The sequence below is a fragment of the Rissa tridactyla genome, chromosome 18 (genome assembly GCF_028500815.1).
Source record: "Rissa tridactyla isolate bRisTri1 chromosome 18, bRisTri1.patW.cur.20221130, whole genome shotgun sequence".
Taxonomy (NCBI): domain Eukaryota; kingdom Metazoa; phylum Chordata; class Aves; order Charadriiformes; family Laridae; genus Rissa; species Rissa tridactyla.
In genome coordinates this window covers 4,154,393-4,170,020 of record NC_071483.1, presented here as the reverse complement: position 1 = coordinate 4,170,020, position 15,628 = coordinate 4,154,393, and the positions used below count along the sequence as shown (strand labels likewise).

General features: G+C 67.8%; 4 protein-coding genes across 4 annotated transcripts; 2 read left to right on the top strand and 2 right to left on the bottom strand.

Moving 5' to 3' along the window:
• Nucleotides 1–193: 193 nt before the first annotated feature.
• LOC128919019 (claudin-7-like) lies at nt 194–751 on the top strand. The gene has a single exon (XM_054223965.1). It carries the CDS (start codon nt 194–196, stop codon nt 749–751), a length of 558 nt encoding a protein of 185 aa, XP_054079940.1.
• Nucleotides 752–1,395: 644 nt separating this feature from the next.
• On the bottom strand, nt 1,396–9,058 carry CNKSR1 (connector enhancer of kinase suppressor of Ras 1). Its single transcript, XM_054223992.1, has 21 exons — nt 9,004–9,058; nt 8,451–8,608; nt 7,508–7,698; nt 7,341–7,425; nt 7,021–7,062; nt 6,624–6,923; nt 6,490–6,549; nt 6,013–6,075; nt 5,341–5,460; nt 5,091–5,176; nt 4,587–4,720; nt 4,337–4,500; nt 4,029–4,059; nt 3,735–3,907; nt 3,579–3,652; nt 3,129–3,200; nt 2,958–3,031; nt 2,617–2,681; nt 2,426–2,540; nt 2,006–2,187; nt 1,396–1,919 (listed from the first exon to the last, which is right to left on the bottom strand). The coding sequence occupies exons 1-21, from the start codon at nt 9,053–9,055 to the stop codon at nt 1,719–1,721; spliced, it is 2,442 nt and encodes an 813-aa protein (XP_054079967.1). The 5' UTR covers nt 9,056–9,058; the 3' UTR covers nt 1,396–1,718.
• Nucleotides 9,059–12,004: 2,946 nt separating this feature from the next.
• On the bottom strand, nt 12,005–13,750 carry ZNF593 (zinc finger protein 593). Its single transcript, XM_054223991.1, has 3 exons — nt 13,509–13,750; nt 12,663–12,725; nt 12,005–12,477 (listed from the first exon to the last, which is right to left on the bottom strand). The coding sequence occupies exons 1-3, from the start codon at nt 13,703–13,705 to the stop codon at nt 12,336–12,338; spliced, it is 402 nt and encodes a 133-aa protein (XP_054079966.1). The 5' UTR covers nt 13,706–13,750; the 3' UTR covers nt 12,005–12,335.
• A 642-nt stretch (nt 13,751–14,392) lies between these two features.
• Nucleotides 14,393–15,432, top strand: C18H1orf232 (chromosome 18 C1orf232 homolog). The gene is made up of 4 exons (XM_054223505.1): nt 14,393–14,584; nt 14,693–14,779; nt 14,869–14,966; nt 15,166–15,432. The coding sequence occupies exons 1-4, from the start codon at nt 14,498–14,500 to the stop codon at nt 15,422–15,424; spliced, it is 531 nt and encodes a 176-aa protein (XP_054079480.1). The 5' UTR covers nt 14,393–14,497; the 3' UTR covers nt 15,425–15,432.
• The last annotated feature ends 196 nt before the right edge of the window (nt 15,433–15,628 follow it).

Here is a 15,628-nt window from a genome sequence, read left to right as displayed (position 1 = left end):
GGCGGTGGCAGAGAGGCCATGGAGCTGGGCCCTTCTTTATGCCTGGCCACGTTGGGGCTTCTCACGTGCGGGGTGGGGTCACCTTCCCTCCCCAGGCAGGGCCGGCCCCGGCTGGAGCAGCGGCACTGCCAGCAGCGAGGCCTCGCTGGCAATGGGGACCCTTTCCCTGGTGTGGGGTCTGGTGCTGGCCCCCATGGGCTGGGTGCTGCTGCTGGCAGCCACGGCCACCCCACGGTGGCGGGAGCTGCCCGAGCGGCCCGGCTACCCCCGCGACCTCTTCTTCAGCGACGGCCTCTGGGAGAGCTGCGTGGAGGCATTCACCCAGCTGGGCCCAGCCTGTCGTGCCCTCCCGGAGGACACAGCCCATTTCTGGCCCATGTGGGTGCTGAGAGCGGCTGCTGTGGGCTCGCTGCTGCTGGGGGCCCTGGCTTATGCCCTGGCCATGCTGGGGGCATGGTGGTGGGCCCCCCCACCACGGCCCAACCTGGTAGCCACTGCCGGGCTCCTGCTGATGCTGGCGGGTGGCATGTACCTTGGTGCCACTTCCTACATGGCTCATCGGGTGCTGCAGGACTTGGCCAGCCCACAGACCCCTCCGGCAGACCGCTTCCACCTGGGGACGTGTCTCTACCTGGGCTGGAGCGGCGGAGGGGCAGAGGTGCTGGCTGGTGTCTGCCTGGCCACCAGCTTCTGCAGGAAGAGGGGGTTCGTCTTGAGGCCGGCCGCTGCGCCTTACGAGGTGGATTATTGAGGCACTGGGACAGACTGGTTCCTGCCATGAGCATCACAGGATGATCCTGCTTGCTGTGGGGTAACAGTGGCTCCTCAGCCTCCTGCCATGGCCGTCCTGCACCCCTGGACACCCCTCGGACCATCACTGGGCAAAGAGGTTGGTCCGTTCCCCATCTTTACCTCTTTTCACTCTTAATTTTTCACTCACTTGCTTGTTACTTGATTGTGCTTTAATCCTGATGCAGGTTTGAGCCTCTGCAGCTGCTGTTAAATAAAGAGCATCCCCATACACAGCTGTAGCACGTCTATAAGGGGCTGGGTGGTACAGGGAGGAGTGGGACCCCTCTGCCATTTCCAGGGTGACCACATCTCCTTCCCCATCCTGCCCCGCACTCTCCCCTTGGCCCTTGTGAGCTCCCCCAGAGCACCCCTGCCCTTCCCGGCACACCGTCCATGCTTCATCACCCTTCCTGGCCTCACAGAGCCATTGGAGCCCGTCCCTGTCCACCTAACCCATGGGTGGATGCCATCACCCTCCGAGCTGGGCTGGGGAGAGGGGAGCAGAGCACAGAGGGATGCCGCTGCCCCTTGAGGATGGTGGCTCATGGCATGGGTGTCACTGTCTGGGACATTTCAGCGCCAAGAAATACCACCAGCCCATGTCAACACAGTTTTATTTACAGCAGAAAAGACCCTGGCTGGGCCAGAGTGCACGGTGGGGGCAAGTTCTTCCAGGAAAAGGCCCTCATTGCCAACATACAGCCAAGGCAAAACGTCCTTGAAAAAAGCAAGACTGTCACTGCGATGTCCCGCCCCAGGGAGGGGGGGATGTAGCAGAAGGCACTTCTCCTGCGGCAAGTCCATGCTGGGCGCTGAGCCTTCAAAAATGTCGCCAATTCCCCCATACAGGCCCCTAGCAGAGCACCCGCTTTGCTCCTGCAGCATCGTGATTTTTATCAGCAACGATTTGTGCCAGAGAGGTTATGTCAGGGTTCAGCCGCCTCTTCGGGGGGGCTGTGCTCAGCTCTGAGCCCCCCGTCGGGGTCCTGGCCCTCGTGCCGTGCCCACCACTCCCGCAGCTCCTGGTACAGCTCCTGGTGCTCTTCTTTCCAGCGCGTGAACTTCTCCGAGGTGAGTGCAGCGTCGCTGAGCAGCTGCTCCAGGGCCTGCAGCTCCTCCAGCTTCGCCTGCCAGAAGAAAGGGCACGTTTTGGGGTGGCTGCCCCTCGGCAGGGGGTTTTGGGGGAAGGGGCATAGGGGCTGTGGGTTCCCACCTTGAGCGTGCTCTGCAGGGCCCGCACCGCATGCACCTTCTCGTTGATGTGGGGGTTCTTGTTGCGCCGGATGAAGGACTTGCGGCATTGCTCCTGTGTCAGGAACCGCTGCCGCCCAATGAGGGAAACCCCCCCCTGCTTTAGGCACCGCATCAGGCACTCGAGATCCTCCCCGGAGGGCTCTGGGCAAGGAGAAGGGGCACCATAGCTGGGGGGCAGCCCCAAAACCCCATGGGGCTGCCCCCACACCTGAGCCTGCCCCGAGAGCATCCCCAGGGCACTACATGGTTCTCACTCAAATACATCACAACTCGAGTTACCCCCCAGCACGCACACTCACCCGCAGAAGGGTGGCCCTAACTTCGATTAAGGGGTGCACACAAGGCGACAGGGTGACAGATGTCACCCCCCAGCACTTACCCAAGGGCGAGGAGGGCCGGGGGCTGCCCTGGGGGCTGCTGGCTGCGCTGCTGGGCTCCCCGCTGGCCGGGAAGAGCTGGGCTTTCTCCGGGGCGTTTTGCAGCCTCTTCTTTGGCTGGGGGAGAGACAGGGCAGGAGCTGAGACACGGATCTCCCATCCCCTCCCCAGCATCTCCCCTAGGGCCACTCACCGAGTCACATCCCTGCCTGGGGGACTCGTCATCGGGGTCCTCGGCTTCTGTCTCGCTGTAGCAGTCTGGAGGCCATGGGGGAGGATGGTGGGAGTGGGAAGCCTCAGGCTGCCCCCCCGCCCCGCCCTCCCCAGGGCTGAGCATCACCCCCGCCCTCCTCTCAGGGAGAATTTCTCACATATCCCCCAAATCACCGGCAAAGCTCCCAGCGGTCCCAAGCAGGGGCCATAGTGCCGGGCACAGCTGTCCCACTGGGACCCCCAGCCCGCAGCTCCCCGTGGGGTCCCCAACTCCCACAGGGGAACCGACCCCGTCTCCCACCCCGGGGAAGGGCCCGTTACCTTCCTCCCTGTCTGGGACGGACTGCTGGGCCAGCGTGTACTTCGTTTTGGCTGTTACCAGGTGACTGACCCACCTGGGGAAGGAAAGGATGGACAGACAGACGGAGGGTCATGGCCAGCCCGGTGCGGTTGGGACCAGGATGGGCTGTCACCGACCGGCGCGTTACTCACATGCTCAAATCAGCCAGCGTTTCTGCGGCGAAGACGAAGGGCTTGTACCTCTGATGGGAGAGCTGGAACACGCTGGAGGAGGACAAGCCCTTGCTGGTGGGGCTACCCGGCACCCGAGCCAGCCCCGAGCCCCCATCCAGCCTCCCCCACGCCACAGCCCCCCCATCCTGATCCAGCGCAGGGGTCTGGGCTTTTCCCTGCCATCGGAGATGGCCCGGATAACACCAGTAACGCAATGCACATCTTGCTCAAAGCGTGGGCTCCTGTATTGTAAGATGGGATCTTACAATCCAGATCCCCCACATCCCCGTGGGTCCCCCGCCATCACCGCAGGGACATGCAGGTGGTGGCAGCCAGCAGGGCTCAGGGCTCATCGGCACGTGCCCTTGGGACAGCATCCTCCCCTCCTCCGCCAGCTGGGAGGTCCAGGGTGAGACAGACCCCACTCACTATTTCTTCTTCTGCTCCCTCGTGCTCTCCAGGTCGTAGGTGGCCACGTTGATGAGACCTGCAGCCTTCTCATCCTGCGAGGGAGACACAGCCACGTTCACCGCCCGCCTCGGCGGCCCCAGGCGGGGAGCGAGGACCCCCAGCATCTCCACTCACGTTGGGGTGGTGGTACCAGTAGAGCGTGTGGCCCTTCAGCACAAACCAGCACCGCTTCCACTTCTGGGCCATGAAGCCCACGTGGTCTTTCTTCTTCAGGAGCCAGCCATCGCAGTCCACCCGGCCCAGGTCCCGGCACGAGACCCGCCGGCGGCTCAGCCTGGTCGCCACTCCTGCCGGCCACAGCGGTGGTGGTGGGGGGGGGGGGTCAAAAGCGGGCAAGGGGGAGAGGGGGGAGAAGCCCAGGAGAGCCCCCAGCCCCTTTCGCCTCAGCCCCGGCAGGATCCCGCTCACCTTTCGGTCTCCGTCCCGGCTGGGGACTGCCCTGGATGGGGAGGCAGAGATGAGGGGTTAGGGATCATACGGGGGGGGTGAGGGCAGGACAGCGTTATCTGAGCCCCCCCCAGCAGCACCCACAATGCCTTAGGGACCCCCAACTCGCACACCCCACGGCAGCGAGCTCAGAGGGGACACACCCCCCCCGCCAGGGATGGGTGTTTTGCCTCCCAGCTCAGGGAGGATGTGAAGTCCCGCATGTCCCCCTGTGATGTGTCCCCAGGGGCCCCCCTGAAGCTCAGCGCTCCTCTCCCACCAATTCTCACCTCCTCGTGGAGCTGGCCGGGCTCTGCACCCCCAGCCCCCGTGGCAGCGGCTGCCGTGGGGCTGAGCTCTGCCACGCAGGGTTCGGCGGCAGCGAGGACACCCAGGGAGCAGGGGGTGCCCGGCGGGGTGCCCCCCTCCCACGCCGCCTCCTCCTCTGCAGCACCTGCAAACAGCAAGCGGGGCTCCAGCCTCCCGTCCTGGGGGAAGAAACAACCCCGTCCCCAGTCGCCCCCTCCGCTCCCCTCCTACCGCAGCCAGGCAGCCCCAGCAGCTGCCCCACGGCCCCCCCGGGCAGCCCTGAGTCCCACTCCTCCTCTCCGTCCTCTCCGTCGGTGACGGGGTCCGGCGCCGAGTCTGGCCCCGAGTCCAAGTCAGCAGCAGCGCTGGGGGGAGAAGGGATCCCTGAGCCAAAAACCCCCTCGATGGCTGCGGGGGTCCCACTGTTGGGCTCCGTTTGGCCCCACACTCCCTTGGGGCACCCTCGGTTTTCCCTGCCGCCGGCTCCGCGCACGCCTTTCCATTCCGGGAGAGGAGAAGGGTCATGTCTAAATATAGTTGCAACCCCATTAAAACGTTACCAAGTGAATGAATTACAAACACAGACACTTTTTTTTTTTTTCATTCCTTAAGACTACTGGCAGCTCACAGGCAGCTGCCACGCTGCCGGCACCTCTCCCCCCAAAAAAGAGCTGGGAAGGGGCACCCAAACACCTCCAGGCTGGGGGCGTTGGGGTGGCAGGGGACAGCGCTCACCTGGAGGTCAGGGACACGGGGCTGACCCGGCACTCGCCGTTCCTGGTGCCAGGGGGATCCGCAGCGTCTGAAACTGTTCCCGGGAGCTGCGGATGGAGCGTCAGGACCAGCCCGTATCCCACCGTGGTCCCCCAGAGCTTTAGGGACCACCAATGTGATGGGAGATGCCCAGCTCTGAGCACCCCTGCCTGGTTCCCAGCACAGCCCAGTGCGGCGCTGGTGCTGTACTGGGAGCACTGGGATTGCTCACCTGCTGCCTGGGAGAGGGGGGCGAGCCGGGCAGGTTGAGGGGGATCTTCTTCAGCACCAGTGTCACCCCGCTCGTCTTCTCCAGCAGCTTCTTTTCCAGGTTGACGCGTGTCCAACCCACCTGCACACCCCTCTGGTGACCCGTGGCCCCCGGCCCCACGCTGCCCAGCCCCAGCCCCGTGCACCCTCCCAGCCCCACGGCTCCCGCATCCCCCAAACCCTCCCCAGCTGCCGCTCCTTTGCACCCCACATCCTGCAGATCTCCCCAGATGGCTGCAGATCCCACAGATCTCCCCAGCCACGGTCCCTGCGTCCTGCACAATTCCCCGGCCACAGCTCCCACGTCCCCCAAATCCTCCTCTGCAGCAGCTCCTGCATCCCCCAAACCACCCCCCCCAGCTGCTGCATCCCCCACGTCCTGTCCTGCTGCAGCTCCTGCATCCCTCAACCCCCCCGCAAGCAGCAGCTCCTGTGTCCCCCGGACCTTTCCCAGCCACAGCTCCTGCATTCTGCACATCACACCTCCTGTTGTCCCCCCAAGCCCCCCCAGCTGCAGGTCCCACGTCCCCCGAATCCTCCCAGCCCCGCAGCCCCCCACCATGCCAGGGCTCCCCCGGCCACAACTTCATTGCCGGAGCCAGCGCCCGAGCCCCCGTCCCCCTCCCCGACTCACCACGACCTGCTCATTGACCTGCACGATCTCGTCTCCGGGCAGGATGCGGCCCCCATGGGCAGCCTGGGGCAGAGGCAGGGTGGGAGTGGGGTACCCGGCCCCAGGGTGCTCGCCCCCCCCAGCTAATCCACACAGTTCTCCCGGCTGGGGAGATCCCGGGGGGGGGTTAACCATTAACCGTCAGCCTGACCTTGCACAGCACCGGCTGGAGCGGCTGGTGGCTCCCACCATGGCCCAGGCTGTGCTCACTCATGAGATGAGTTGCACGGTCTCGGCTTGCAGGCAGCCAAGACCGTGCCCTGGGTTGGGGGGGCTGGGGGGGCAGATTAGGGCCCTAAGAGTCTCACACGATCCGGCCGGATGCGTTGTAGCTGGGACGGGTGGTATTCCCCAGGGCAGGCGCTAAAAGGGGGTGACTGAAGGACAGGGTGGCACCTGGGGGGGGTGACAGACTGGGAGGGGTGGCCCCTCACTCACCTCTGAGGTGGTCGCAGACACGAAGTGCAGGCAGGAGCTGGTGGAGGTGATCTCAAGGCCCTGGGGGGGACAGGAGGGAAGCGTCAGTAGGGTGCGGGGGGGTCCTGGGGCAGTGGGGGGCACTGGGGACTCACCAGCGGGGCGGTGGGGAGCGGTGGGGGGCTCTCCAGGGGATCAGAGGGCAGCGTCGGAGTGTCAGGGGACATCGGGGGGCTCCCCCAGGGGCTGTGGGGCAGTGTCGGGGTGTCAGGGGATGTTGGGGGGCTCCCCCACAGGCCAGGGGGCAGCACCGGGGTGTCGGGGGACAGCGGGGGGCTGCCCCACGGGCCGGGGGGCAGCGCCAGCCCCACGCGCTGCAGCACAGCCCTGCGGTCCAGCAGCGCCGGGGGGCTGCAGCCCACGATGCTCTCGCAGATGCCCACGATGTGCTGGCACTGGGGGTGACAGCAGAGGAAGGGGGGGGGGCTGAGGGGGGGCCCTGGCAGCACCGGGCCCCCCATGCCCACCACCCCCTCTTCACCCAGCACTTACAATCCGCAGGATCTGGCTGTCCCTCTCAGCCGCGGGGCGGTCCTGGGGGGGACAAGACGTGGGGCTGAGCGGGACAGGATGGCTCAGGATGGCCCCTCCACCTTCATCCCAGCTGGGGGGGGCCTTGCGGGGAACCCCCCCTTGTACCACATCCCCCCTCACCCCAGCTCTCCCCCCGCTCCAGCAGGCAGAGCTCTGGGGGACAGGAGAGTAGATGCCTGGTTTCCCCCCCCCAACCCTGTCATGGTGCCCATCACCGTGGCCTCGGGGCACCATGCCCCCCCCCCCCCCCCCCCCACCCCCCGCCCCCGGACACCCACCGACTGCAGCGTCTCTGCCAGCTGGGCGCAGAGCAGGATGATGTCCCGGCTGGCCGAAAAGTCGTTGAGGGTGGAGAAGAGGTACCTGGGTGGGGGTGAGTGCAGAGAGCTCAGCCCTGGGCACAGGGTGCCCCCAGCACCCATGGGTGCCCCCACTCGCCCCGGACCTGTTGAGCCAGGAGAAAAGCCCCTTGGCGGCCCCGACCAGGTCGACGACGCGGGCCAGGAGGACGAGGGAGGGTGGCCGGGGGGTAGCCCCCGCTGGCGGCCCCCCCAGAACCAGGCCCTGGATGTCCTGCGCCAGCTCCCGCAGCCTCTCCGTCAGCGTCCGCAGGCTGGTGCTCGTCAGCCCCACGTCCTTGGCGGGGGGGGGGGGGGACACGGGGACACCGGGGGATGGGAGGGCAGTGAGGGTCTACAGGCTTCTTCCACATCCCCACCTGCACCCAGCCCAACGTGCCCCCATGCCCCCCCCTTCACCCAGCCCAGGGTCCTCCTGCATCCCCCTCCACCCAATCCAGGGTGCCCCCGTGCCCCCACCTCCACCCACCCCAAGATGCCCCCCACATCCTCCTCCTCCAGCCCAGGGTGTCCCCGTGTCCCCCCCTCCACCCATTCCAGGGTGTCCCTGTTGTCCCCACCTTCACTCACCCCAAGATGCCCCCAACATCCTCCCCCTCCAGCCAAGGTGTCCCCATGTCCCCCCCTCCACCCAGCCCAGGGTGTCCCTGCGTCCCCACCTTCACCCACCCCAAGGTGCCCCCCACATCCACCTCCTCCAGCCCCATGTTCCCACCTCCACCCAGCCCAGAGTGCCCCTGTGTGTCCCCCCCACCTCCAGCCAAAGGTTTCCCCATGTCCCCCTTCCCCCCAGCCCAGGGTTTCCCCACGTCCCCCCTCCACCCAATCCAGGGTGTCCCTGTGTCCCCACCTTCACCCACTCCAAGGTGGTCCCCACATCCTCCTCCACCAGCCCAGGGTGCCCCTGCATTCCCCCACCTCCAGCCCAGGGTGTCCCCATGTCTCCCCCCTCCACCCAGCCCAGGGACCCCCCACGTCCCCCCCTTCCGCCACGGCAGCCCCGCAGCACCCATGGGCGCCTGCACTCACCAGGGCGCGGAGCTGCTCCACGGCCTCCAGCAGCAGCTCCTGGTGCCCCAGGCGCTGCACGCCCAGCGCCTCCAGGGTCCCCGCCGACAGCCCCAGCAGGTCGGGCCCCGACAGCCCCCAGGCCTCGAAGGGGTACCCCTGCACCGCCGCGTCCAGCCCTGCCACAGCCCTGCCCTAGCACCAGCCGGACACCGGGGGGGGGGGACACACAGCACCCCCCCACTGATGTCCCCGCTGGCCCCTGGCCAGGTGACCCCTGGCTGCCGGGAGGGCCCTCTCCATGCAATGAGTTCGCCCGGTCTCAGCCCAGATGGCAGCGATGGCCGGACCCCCCCCACCCCCCAGATCCAGGGACAAAGCCCCCCACCACCACCCCCAGGGACAAGGGGTGAAGGACAGGAAATGTCTGCCGCCCCCCCAGCCACACCAGCCCACCCGTGTGTCCTCAACCCAGGGACAAGCCACCCCAGACCCCCACCCCAGGGACAGCAGCGGGGTCCCCCTCTGGGGTGGGGGGCAGCTGGGGCGCGGCGGTGGGGGGGGGGGGGCTCACCTCGGAGCCAGGCGGCCGCCTGTGCGGGGCCCCAGGCACCCACGGGCTCCATGGCGGCCAGGCCGGAACCGGCGGCGGGAGCGGCCGCTCACCTGCGCCAGGGACGGGCGGCCCCATTGGCGCAACCGTGTGCCGCTCACCGCGGCCTCCGCCGCGCCCCGGGGCCGCCCGCCCAGTACGGCCCAGTACAGCCCAGTACGACCCCGTGGGGCGAGGCCCCACGACGCGCCCCAGTGAGTCACGGGCCGGACGATGACACGTGGCTGCCGAAACCTCCCCCCGGGGAAACAGCACCCACCCAGGGAACCCCCCCCCAAGCCTCAGTTTCCCCCCAGCTGTGAGAGGTGTTTCCCCTCGCCCCCAACCACTGCAGGCAGTGAGGGCTGAGTCCCAACGGAACTCATTACACTAATGCATGTTCCCCCCCGGAGCCAGCTTTGGCCCCACAGACCCCCTGGCCGAGCCTGGGGGAAGCCCCTGCTCAGCCCCCTCCTCACCGCTGGGGGATTTCGGGGGAGGTCACACACTCCCCCCCAGGCACAATTCCCACCCTTTCCTTCGCAGGTGGGGAAACTGAGGCAGGGTGGACCCCACGTGCAGGCCTGCAGAGGGGCTGCCCCCACCAAGACCAGTTCTCCTGCCCCCCCGGATCCGCCCTGGGCTGGCGCTGGCCCCCCCCGCCTGCGCCTCGGCGCCCGTCTCCCCCCGCCCCAGCGTGTGCGCTTGGGGGAGCAGCGGGCGCTGATCGGGGCTGACAGCTGCTCAGCGCTCGCCGGGTGCGTGCCGCCCTTCCCGAGGGGGCCGCGGGGACGGCAGGCGGCCGACAGACGCAGACCCCTCTCGCGGTGGTTGGGGCGGGGGTCCCGGGGTTTTAGGGGGACCCAGCCCCACCGCTGCTGCTGCCCCACAGGGCCTGATCCTGCCACTCGCCACCGCGAACATGATCATTCGCCCCCGACGCTTAACCCCGGGGTACTTCCGACTGCTCCAGGTAAGGGGCAAGCAGGGTGGGGGGAACCCGTGGGGACCCCTGGGACCCTGCCTGCGCTGCACACCGGGCCTGCTGGCCACGGGGGCCATGCCCGGCCGTATCCCGGCTCCAGGCTGGCAGAGATGGTGCTGCCGGTGGAACCCCACAAACGCTGCGTGGGGCACCCCAAAAACACCCCTGGATGCCCCGGGGGGGCCACAAAGCTGCCCCCAGCACTCTTACAGCTGGGTGTGATGGGGACGTTCAGGGCACAGCCTCAGGTCCCCTGTCCCCGGGGTTTCGGGTCTCGCAGTGCTCCCCTCTCCTCTCCTCTCCTCTCTCCCCCTGCAGATGCAGCTGGCGGCGGGGCGGGGGGCCGAGCCGGGGGGGCGGCTGCTGACCCCCCTGGCCCTGCTGCTGGCGGCCGCCGGGCTCTGCCTCTCCATCTACAGCGCCCGGAGGATGGCCGGCCCCACCAAAGCCCCCCCGGAGGCGTGAGGAGGGGGCCGGTGGGACCGTGGGGACGGCCCCCAGCAGGGTGCTGGGGTCCCCCTCCACTCGCCGGTCCCCCCCTGAGCAGAGCTGCCGGATGCGGATCCTTTCCGGCTGATCTGCGCCACATCCAGCCCTTCCCTCCGTTCCCCGGGCGGTGTGATACCCTGGGGCTCGGGGACACGCGCCTCTGTCTCCTTGTCTGTCCCCGCTTTCGGGAGCTGGTTCAACGACCGGGATGGAGAACGGAGAAGCCACCTCCCAGCTCCAGAGCTGCCGGCTGAGCCCCTGACAGAGTCGCTGCCACACACCAGGATCTGGCCACAAGACAACCAGAAGCTAAACGGACAGACTGACGGACGGTGGAGCCCGGTGCCGCGTCCACCTCCATCTCCCCCCCTAACAGAGGGGTCCGAGGGGGCCCCTTGCACCCCAATAGCAGCATCAGCCCCCTCGTTCCCACAGGGACCCTGCTGTGGCCGCAGCCAGCCCGGTCCCACGGAAAGGAGGTCAGCGCCGAGCGCCGTTAGGTAACGGCGGGGAGGGCTGGGACCAGACCGACCTCTGCAACGATGGCTGGGGGTGGGGGTGGAGATGGGGCCACGGGGTCAGCGATGTGTCCCCCGAGCAGGCGCATCCCGCTGGGATGGCGTCTGTAACCTTCCCGGTCCCCTCGCACCCACCGAACCCGCACGGAGCCGCAGCCCGGAGCTGCCGCTAGCGAGATGCCAACAGCTAGATGTAGTGATTTAGTCTCCTCCATTCCCCCGGGGCCGGGGGGGGCTCACAAATCCAGGCCGGCTGCATGGAAATAAACCCTTTCCTGGAAATAAACCCTTTCCTGCCGAGCACCAGCTGCGTTGTCATCCTGCCTTTTCTGCTGCCCCGTCCCCAGCTCATCAGGAGGGATGAACCTCGAGGCTGAGGGTTTTGCTGCATCGGAGAGACCCACCCTGCGGGAACAGGCGGCAGCGGGTGGTGACACTGTCACACCAAGTCCCCCGAGAGCCGGGCAGGCGGAGGCAGGGTGACCGGCGGGATCACAGCAGCATCAGGCTGGTGGACATGGCGGGGGGAGGCTGATCACGCCGCACACGCAGGCCCAGCCCTCCGGGATGATGAAATCACTTGCAGGCGCTGGGTTTTAAGGGACAGGAGCCTAGAAGGGTCCCTGCCGGGGGAGACACCATCACTCCCCCCTCAAGGCTCGGACAGGGCCAGCACCACAACGAGCTGCTCGCTACAGACCCAAGTGCCTGAAGAGTTCACCCAAGCACATATTCCCCCCCAAAAAGCAGCCCCGTGTCTGCTTCCAGGAGGCTGGGACCCCCCTGCCAGGAGGGCAATGCAGAGGGACCTTCATCACCCTGCCAGGGCAGAAGCACCGGGATGAGGCCATTCCTCCGGGCTGGCACTTATTTCCCTTTGTGTAATTGGGAAGAACACAACACCGAGAGGTTGTCTGTCACCCCAAGGGGCAGCTGCCACCTTCCAGAGGGCCTGGGTCACGCTCACAGAGAGCTCTCAACACCGCCGGCCTGTTGGTTGACATATTTTAATGGGTGACTCACCGGGGTGAACCTCCGACCCAAGGAAAGAGACCTAAAACCGCTCTAAAAGCAAAGAGACGAGCATACAGTCACGCCAGTGCTCAGGGACAAAGCGGCTTGCCCCTTTCCCGAAAAGGAGGACACACAGCCAGGGCACCCAGGGTCTCGTTGGCTCCTTCTCCTCGTTAGTGCTCCGGCCGGGAGGGCTGTCGGGAGGAGCGGTGCGTTTGCCTGCTGGCAGGCTGCGCTGGGGCGTGTTTTTCTCACAAAGCTGAGGACAAAGACGCCCTCACGGAGCCGTCCGGCCCCTGAGTCCAAGCTCAGCTGGACGCCTCCATCTCGCTGACTTCCTCCAGCGGCTGGGTCTGCACTTCCACTTTCTTGGGGGGGATGTAGGAGCCCATCCCGGCGGCGCGCTCGGCCTCCTCCTGCGTGTACGGTGCCTCCCGCAGCTGCTTCAGCCTGCGGGGAAGGCAGAGAGGAGGGCTGAAGCCTTCCACCCCAGCCCCTCGAAACAAGAGCAGCCCAGAAATGACACCATCAGCCGCCTCACCCTGACGACGTGGGGCTGGGGGGCCGGAGCCTGCTCTGGGGCAGGACACAGAGCCATAGGGCAGCTCAAGGCCCTGCTCAGGCCCCCCCCTTACCTCTTCTTGTGCACCTTGGACCTGAAGTGCTCCTTCATGCTGTTCAGGTCCACGAAGTAACGCCTGGGGGGGACAAGAGGCTGGGGGTCAGGGGGCTCTGAGGGGGCAGCAGGGCTGGGGAGCGCCCTACCAAGGGTCCAGGGTCCCTCAGACCAGAATAAGCTCCCCCCAAGGGCTAGAATCCCTCTCGAGACCAGGAGAAGATCCTGCCCCACATTAGAGCCCTCCTCACCGGGACCATCCCCCCCCCCCCCCCCCCCCCCCCGACCAGAACAATCCCCTCCCAGAGGCCATGCAACCCCCCTGGACCAGGACAACGCCCCCCTAGGAGCCAGGCACCTCCCCCCAGGACCAGGACAAGCTCTTTCCCAGGTTCCAGGGACCCCCCCCCAGGACCAGGGCAACCCCCTCCGAGGTTCCAGGGACCCCCCCCCCCCCCCCCAGGACCAGGGCAACCCCCTCCGAGGTTCCAGGGACCCCCCAGGACCAGGAAACTCCCCAGCATCAGGGCAAGCCTCCCCCAAGCATCACAGCCCTCCTCGCCGGGACTAGCACCCCCACCCAGGGAACCAGGGCCCCCCCAGGATCGGGACAACCCCCTCCCAGGTTCCACGGACCCCTCAGAACCAGGACAACCCCCCCCCCCCCCCCCCGCCCGGGACCCCCCCAGGATCAGGAAAAACAACCCCGACCACCACCCCCACAGGACCACGGCAACCCCCAACCCCAGGGCAAGCCCCCAAGGGTTAAAGCCCTCCCTCCCCAGCCCCCCCCAGCCCCCCCCACGACCAGGCCCCCCCGGACCCCCACCCCCGGGCCTGTCAGGCCCCCCCCCGGCCCACGCACGCGCAGTGCAGGCAGTAGAACTGGGCACAGCCCGGCAGGTCGGGGTCGGGCTCCTGGCGCAGCAGCCGGGCGGCGTTCTCGGGCTGCAGGTCGCCGTGGATCTCGTCCAGGTCGCGGCGGCGCCGCTTCGTCTTCAACTGCCGGGCCAGCGAGTGCGCCCGGTGGGCGCCGGTGCGGCGGCCATTGCGCGGCGACATGGCGGACGCACGCCGGCACCGCGCACCCCGACTGCGCAGGCGCGGCCGGACGCAGGCCCCGCCCCGCCCCGCTACGCCCCGCCCACGAAACTACAGGCTCCGCCCACGAGGCGCGAGGTCACGCCCACACCGCAGCATACCGTGTCCCGTCAATGACAGACCACGCCCACACCGCGATAGGCCACGCCCCCGCCGCGTCAGGCCACGCCCCCCGGCCCGGCCCCCTCCCTCTGCCCCGCGGCCGTGAACGGCACCGGGGGACCACCGCGTCCCCAAGGGTCCCTAGCACCCGGTGGCAACCGTCCCCAGGCTGCCCCCGCGGTGGAGCACAGGGCCTGGCCTCCGGGAAGGGGGTGACAGTGGCCCGTGCTGCCCCGGTCAACTGCTGCGATGAGCTGGGGAGGGCTCAGAGCAGCGCGTCCCGGCACTGATCGTGTTTCCTTCCCCTCTGGGTGATCAATTACACATGGGGACCCATGGCGGGGGCAGCGCCGAGCCCCAGCGCCCGCTCCGTACTGTGGGCTTGGGGCAACCCCAGCCCTGCGGGTCCCCTGTAGGCGAGGGCACTGGGGTGTTGGGGCGGGGGGCAAGGGGGGGTTGTGGGTGACCAGAGCAGCCGCCCCCGCGCTGCCCCCGGCTCAGCCCGGGCTCAGGTTCCCCTTTGTGCATAAAAAGCAGCCCCTGAAACTTTAATGAAGCCACAGGATCGCCGGGGCAGCGCGGCGGGGCCCAGCCCCGCACCCCTCTCGTTCCCCACGGCTCCTGCCTCCTGGCCCCACGGAGCCCCTCACCATGACCCAGGGCTTCTGGCGGCTCTACAAGGCCAAAGTGCTGCAGACCCTGGGGGGGGCACGGGAGGATGGGGTGCTGCAGGAGGAGGTAGGGTAGGGGGTACTGTCACACCTGGGTACCCCCGCAGCGGGGTGACGAACCTCCCTGCCCTCCCCCTGCCTGCACCCCCCCCCTCACTTGGAGGCTTCGTTGCAGGGAGACCCCCCTGAGCTGATGGAGACGGCCGAGCCCCCCACACTGATGGAGGAGGGACCCAGCCCCGTGTCCCAGCTGGCGAGGAAGGTGAGGAGGAGGCTGGGGGAAGCGGGGGGCTGGGGGGGCCTGCTGGGACCTGGATATCCCTGGTGAACCCGGTGCTGCCTCCCCCGCAGGTGCAGGGGGTGGGTGCCCGGGGCTGGCGGACGCTTTCGTCCCTCTTCACCCGCGAGGACGAGCACCAGCTGCTCAGCCCAGAGCCCTGCGCAGACCAGTAAGTTGCAGCTCAGTGGAGGGGGGACCCCGAAGCCTGGATCTGTCCGAGCCCCCTCATCCCCCCCACCCCATCACCCACATCCCTCTCCCCTGCCTATACCCATGGGGCTGGCAGGGGGACACGGGGGACTCGGTGGGGGGCAGTCCCAGCAAGAAGTGTCCCCACACCAATGTCCGCAACCCCGCTCTCTCCCCAGCCCACTGGCTGCCTCGCCGCCTGAGCCACCCCCCTCGGAGAAATCGCCCGGCTTTTGGGATCTCTTTGCTACGAAGTGGCAGCAGGCGTCAGGGCTGGACAAGGGGGTGTCCCCCGCAGAGCCAGACGAGAGCCCCGGGGAGCCGCCGGGCGACGATGGCAGCGACCTGCGGGAGCCGGAGGAAGGGGCCTTCCACTGGGGCTTCCTGGCCGGCAAACTGGCTGAAATCCGGAATAAAAGTGCCCCCAAGGGTAACTAGAGGAGGACGCGCTGGTCGGACTCTCCAGCAGTGTGGGCAGCCCCTGCCTGCGCCCGAGGGCTCTGCGGTGGGTTTTGGCAACTTGTCTGCACTAAAGACCCCCAGGTGCCCCTTTTCCCTGAGCCTTGCCTGCTGCTTTCTTCGCCCTTGCCCCCCCCCACCCACCCAGCAGCCCCATCGCATGGCTGCCATGGTGGGGAGCTG

What these genes read in the sequence shown, in the direction of transcription:
- CNKSR1 (XM_054223992.1), bottom strand. Translation starts at nt 9,055, where the DNA reads ATGGAGCCCGTGGGTGCCTGGGGCCCCGCACAGGCGGCCGCCTGGCTC. An exon ending in CCCGTGTCCCTGACCTCCAG is followed by an intron (nt 4,721 to 5,090) that starts GTGAGCGCTGTC and finishes TTCTCCCCCCAG; the next exon opens with CGCTGCTGCTGACTTGGACT. An exon ending in ACTGGTACCACCACCCCAAC is followed by an intron (nt 3,653 to 3,734) that starts GTGAGTGGAGAT and finishes TCTCCCTCGCAG; the next exon opens with GATGAGAAGGCTGCAGGTCT.
- LOC128919019 (XM_054223965.1), top strand. Translation starts at nt 194, where the DNA reads ATGGGCTGGGTGCTGCTGCTGGCAGCCACGGCCACCCCACGGTGGCGG.
- C18H1orf232 (XM_054223505.1), top strand. Translation starts at nt 14,498, where the DNA reads ATGACCCAGGGCTTCTGGCGGCTCTACAAGGCCAAAGTGCTGCAGACC. An exon ending in ATGGGGTGCTGCAGGAGGAG is followed by an intron (nt 14,585 to 14,692) that starts GTAGGGTAGGGG and finishes GCTTCGTTGCAG; the next exon opens with GGAGACCCCCCTGAGCTGAT. An exon ending in TGTCCCAGCTGGCGAGGAAG is followed by an intron (nt 14,780 to 14,868) that starts GTGAGGAGGAGG and finishes CCTCCCCCGCAG; the next exon opens with GTGCAGGGGGTGGGTGCCCG.
- ZNF593 (XM_054223991.1), bottom strand. Translation starts at nt 13,705, where the DNA reads ATGTCGCCGCGCAATGGCCGCCGCACCGGCGCCCACCGGGCGCACTCG. An exon ending in TTCTACTGCCTGCACTGCGC is followed by an intron (nt 12,726 to 13,508) that starts GTGCGTGGGCCG and finishes TGTCCCCCCCAG; the next exon opens with GCGTTACTTCGTGGACCTGA. An exon ending in TCCAAGGTGCACAAGAAGAG is followed by an intron (nt 12,478 to 12,662) that starts GTAAGGGGGGGG and finishes CCTTCCCCGCAG; the next exon opens with GCTGAAGCAGCTGCGGGAGG.